Genomic DNA, 5,695 nt, shown 5'->3' with positions numbered 1-5,695 from the left:
GCAGGAATGTAGAGGGCAGAGTCCCAGCCCCACTATCATAAAACCAAATATAGAAGGGTAGGTTTAGAGCTGAGAGACAATAACTTAATAATGGGAGCATTTTTCTGGTTCTTGTTGGAACCAAAATCTTGGATTATTCTTGTCAACCAGTCAGTCATCCAGTCATTGCTTCAAAAATAAGATGCAGTCTTTGCCTTCAGGGAACTTGTAGTATAGTAGGAGAGATATAAAAAAGAAAAGTCTATTACAATACACTGTGACAAGTGAGTCCATAAAGAAAAGACTAAGCACGTAGAAGGATACTGTAACCCTATTTGAGAGAGAAGCAAGGGAAAGACTTTCTATTGGATTTTGACCAGAATGTAAAATGGGAATAGAAATCTTAGAAGGTGAATCTGCAATGGTCAGCACAGGCCAGTTCTATGGCGAATCACTGAAGAGTTTTTAATGCAATTAAGTCCTAAAATTTTTGAAGGGTATTTGAATCTCTTTCCTCAACACCAGAACAGCCACCCACTCAGGAAAGCTGGATGATTCAACCTTCCCAAAGCATTTTTTAAATCACTTATGTTTCCATTTCCTCTACCATCGACCTAGTTCAGGATCCACATTTATTCTCATGTGGACTGTTGAGATGACCTTTTCATTGTGTGACTGCTGTCACTCCCTGTTCAATGCAGCCTTTACACAACTGCTGGATTTGTCTTCCTAAATACAGGCTTTGGACATCGTTTCTTTTTTTTAATTGAAGTATAGTTGATTAATGATTTTATGTTAGTTTCCAGTGCACAGCAAAGGAATTCAGATATATATATATATATATATATTAGTATGTATCTGTTTATCCCAAACTCCTAATTTATCCCTCCCCCAACCTTTCCTCTTTGGTAACCATTAGTTTGTTTTCTGTGTCAGTGAGTCTGTTTCTGTTTGTAAATAAGTTCATTTGTGTCATGTTTTAGATTCCACATATAAGTGATGTCACAGAGTATTTGTCTTTCTTTCTGACTTACTTCGCTTGGTATGATAATCTCTAGGTCCATCCGTGTTGCTGCAGATAGCATCATTTCATTCCTGTTTATGGCTGAGTAATATTCCATTGTATATATGTACCACGTCTTCTTTAACCATTCGTCTGTCAATGGACATTTAGGTTGCTTCCCTGTCTTGGCTATTGTAAATAGGGCTGCAGTGAACATTGGGGTACAGGTATCTTTTCGAATTAGAGTCTTCATCTTTTCCAGATATATGCCCAGGAGTGGGATTGCTGGATCCTACGATAGCTCTATTTTTAGTTTTTTAAGGAACCTCCATACTGTCCTCCATAGTGGCTGTACCAATTTACATTCCCACCTACAGTGTAGGAGGGTTCCCTTTTCTCCACACCCTCTTACAGCTTTGGACATCATTTCTATGATAACTTCCTTTGTATTGTATATTACATTTGACCCAGTGATTTTCATGTGCATTACTTGATTAAATTCTTACCAAAATTCTAGATATTATACACTATAAGATCACTGACTCCAGTTTACACAGTGAAATGAACACTAGAGAACACAGGCGAGTTTGCCCAAGGTTATTTAATGATGTGTCAAGGCCAAGGCTTACAATCCATCTCCTCTGACTACAGGTGTTTCTGGCTATTTAGTTACATTAAGAGTATTCTTAATATTCTTCATAAGGTAAGGTTGGCAGTTTTATAATGTTAAATTTTTATGGGAAATACACTGAATTATAAGATTTTGTTTTAATTACTTTTGAAGATAAGCACTGAGAACTTCTGGCATTCCAAGAGAGTAGGGAGTTCTTTAAAAGGTTATACCACATGAAAACAACAGAAGTATGAATGCCCTTTAAAATATATAGTTCCTAGTTTAATAATTATTTTTGTTTTCTTCTTAAGTGTTAAGCAACATTAAATTCACTCTAGTTGGAAAAGTGCATTATTGAAGTATCTCCCAAATGAGCTTAAGTATAGAAGAACTAATCATTTGACTCTTCAGAGAGAACTAAAAATGTGATTTCCCTAAACACAGACTGTTCGGGAGGAAGCACTTCCAGTTAAACAAACAGTTGAAGCCTACATCTTAAATAAATTAGGAGTAATTGTCATCAACTCAACGTCTTCTGTTCAAAGTTCATTTAGACATAAAAATGTTCTGGTTTTTTTTGTTGTTGTTGTTAATACCACAAATGGACTGTTTACCTCACTGTAATATTAATTAAATATTCAGTCGTGATAAGAAATACTTAACCCAGCTGCATCCTTTAACTGTTTTGGTGGATAAACTTGGGGCTAACATAATACTTAATCTCTTACATAGTATAGATTTTTAAAATTCACACTCTCAGGCAGTTTTTTAAAGAATTGTCAGTTGTGTGTGTGTGTATTTTTATGTTTTTTTCTCTTTTTCTTCTTGTTTTGTTTTTTTTTCTTTTTCTTTTTTTAATAGAACGTCAGTTTTATGACAACCATGGCTACACCTCAATGTGGGAATTCATGAAAGTTTAATAAAGTTCATTGACTTGTCATAGAAAGTTTGAAGCCAGACAAAATAGAAAGTTTTATTTACCCATAGAAGTTCATATGTTTGCCTGCTATATTATGTTCCCAGCAAACACCTTTTAAAAAACTGACTGAGAGGAATCCTTGGCTGTGAGCCCTGTGGTCCTCATTAGAGTGGATCCCTCCCAGTGACACATCTGGTACCTGGTATCTGCAGCAAGTACAAAGGCCAAACCCTGCAAACCTACACTGAGTGCAGAGTCTGGCCCAGGCATGGTAGCAAGGAATAATGTGGTGGGTTGACTAACCATAATTGCAAGTCACTGGGAGTATCTGTGAAGCCTCCATAGCCTCCAGCAGGTAGACTGTCATTGCTCATACCTGGGTCATAGTGACTTATCAACTTGCGGATCATCAAATTCCCAAAGCCAAAGATTTTAAATAGCCTGACTTTTCGTGAAAGGTACTGTCATTTACTTTGTCTTAATAACCCTTTCCGTTTTGATGGTTAATCTGATATGGCAGCATGTGAATATGCCAGCATCTGAAGAGTGTGTTAATTAAATACTCCTAACAGCCTGGAAAATACTGATTTATTCATCAGTCTCTTCTCAACTAGAGATGAAGCTGAAAGAGGAAAGGGTCATCTCTTGGGTACATTCTTCCCCAACCTAGAATACTTACCCTTGTAGGAAAGAAGAGTTGATAGAGATGAGGCAAAGATGCAGAAAAGCCATGGAATTCTATGCCTTTTGGCCATTCACTCAAAAGAAAATTTTGACTGGAATTTTGGTGTTAGTAGATGCAAACTATTATATATAGAATAGATAAGCAACAAGGTCCTACTGTATGACACAGGGAACTATATTCAATACCCTCAGATAAACCACAATAGAAATGAATATACAAAAGAATGTACCTACATGTATAACTGAATCACTTTGCTGTACACCAGAAACTAATACAACATTGTAAATCAACTATACTTCAATTAAAAGAAAAACTATTAAACCTACTGGGCTCAGATGTTGGGAACACAGAAAGAGACCAACCGGGATTCCTCAGGAACTTCCAATTCTGGTCAGGTCTGCATCATGATTTTACACCCAGATGAGCAAATATCTGTTCCAAATGAAATATTAGCTATCTGGGGTCATTCCAGCAACTGACAATTCCATTTCTCTTACTTAGATGTTTAATGCTCTATATATTAAGTGCCAAAAGAGTTTGCATGGGACTTGGGGGGGAGGCTTGGCGGGGGGGGGGAAGGGGAGGAATGGAGTATAGTTGATTTACAATATTGTGTTAGTGTCAAGTATACAGCAAAGTGATTCAGTTACTTTCTCTGTGTGACTTACTTCATGGGCCCTAGTTTCAACATCAATAAAATCTAAAGATGGGACTAAACAATCACCTTCTCAGGTAGTTGAAAGAATTTTTTGAGCATACTCTGCATTTTACTAGGTTTTGGAGAAGCCATAGGAAATAAATTTGACTTTTACCCTTTAAAGCGCTCTAAAGCAAATTCCTGTTACTAGACTTAACATGTTCATTTCATTAATGGGACTGTTGAAAAATTGTCTGTAAAAATTTCTTCTAAAAAGCAATTTCTTACTCTGTCTACAAACCTTCTTTTGAAGTGTGCCGTGTCACTGATTGTTTTGCTGGTTTCCTTCCAGACGTCCTGCTGGCCTTGAAGAGGAATCCCTTTTGTATGTCTGGTCAGAAGGAGCCCTTGAATTTATTGACAGTGCAGATACTTTGAGGCCTTTCACGCTCTATGAATATCGGGTCAGAGCCCATAACTCCAGGGGCACTGTGGAGAGTCTGTGGTCATCAGCACGGACTCTAGAAGCCCCACCTCAAGATTTGCCAGCGCCCTGGGCTCAAGCCACTGGTGCTCATTCAGTTCTACTGAATTGGACGAAGCCAGAATCTCCCAATGGCATTATCTCCCAGTACCGTGTGGTCTACCAAGAGAGAACCGATGACCCGACGTTGAACTTCACTGTTGTGCACGCTTTCACCGTGATGGTAAGAACTTCAGAAAAAAAGTATAACAGATACTTAGATTATCTGGTTAATATGTTGACATTAATTTTCTTATCTGCCTTGTCATTTTTCTTCACTTGGGGCTTAGACATATATATGAGAATGGTTAAGTGCAAAAAATGCAATGTAGCCACGAACTAAGTATAAGAGATATTGGAGACCAGTTTTCATACCACGGTTAATTTGTGTTACCTCCAGCAAATAAGTGAATCTCTCTTTGCATGATTTCCAAATCCATTAAATGGGAATATTAAATGTGTCCCTCTACACCTCATGGGGATGAGGCTCAGATAAAATTAGACATGTCACATATGTAGATGTGATACTTGGCTCTTTGAGGAAAAAGAAAATTAAATTTCTAGGTAGACCTGTCTAGATACATATAGTTATACATATACATCACATGCACTATAACTTAGTGGTGATTTTTCAGGGTTGGCCTCCTCTGGCCCATAACACAACTTAATTCAGTTTACCTTGTATCTCCTGAGAGCTTTCTTTACCCCTGGCATAGCCTGACATTCTATGGGAGGTACAAAAATAGGATGATCCTTATCTTGGGGAGATTTCTCTGTTATAATACTACAGAGATGAGAACTGAACATAAAAAAGTAAGAGTAGTAGTGGGTTACAGCCCATAATATCCACCACACTGGGATTCAGGCCCCAAACCCTACCACCTACCAGCTGCAAACCACAATACAAGTGAGAATATCATACACCAAAAGTGTTAGGTAAGAAATGCCCTGGAAAGTGTGTAAATGTGATTCAATTTGTGTAAAACATTCTGGAATATTGTAAATATAGAGAGGAGACCTATTGGGACAAGGGAATACTCTGCAACTTATCCATAAAGCAACCTGTAGGGAGAGGAGGCACTTTTGCTTTTTACTTCATATGATTCTTTAGTTTTGACTTTTTCCAATGACCGTTTATTCCATTATTTTATTTAAAAATATTTTAAAAAAATCTTAGTGAAGATCTGTGAAACACAAAATTAACCAAGTTATGTCTGAGAGATATTACTTGGCTGCCCTGACTCTCCCCAGCATTGAGAAAAATGACTGGCAGATAGCAAATATTAACAGAAAAAGAAAAGAGAAGAAAAGAAAGAAATGCTCTGGGAGATCAGCA

The 5,695-nt window shown here is 37.4% G+C and overlaps 1 protein-coding gene across 1 annotated transcript in view; it reads left to right on the top strand.

Moving 5' to 3' along the window:
- Positions 1 to 5,695, top strand: part of USH2A (usherin) — a 773,469-nt gene that overhangs the window by 638,074 nt on the left and 129,700 nt on the right. The window contains exon 60 of the mRNA XM_007466317.1: positions 4,189 to 4,543. Coding sequence (XP_007466379.1) covers positions 4,189 to 4,543 — 355 coding nt within the window. The remainder of the gene's footprint in view (positions 1 to 4,188; positions 4,544 to 5,695) is intronic.

The sequence above is a fragment of the Lipotes vexillifer genome, unplaced genomic scaffold, assembly GCF_000442215.2.
Source record: "Lipotes vexillifer unplaced genomic scaffold, Lipotes_vexillifer_v1.1 scaffold139, whole genome shotgun sequence".
Taxonomy (NCBI): domain Eukaryota; kingdom Metazoa; phylum Chordata; class Mammalia; order Artiodactyla; family Lipotidae; genus Lipotes; species Lipotes vexillifer.
This window is presented reverse-complemented; position numbering and strand designations above follow the sequence as displayed.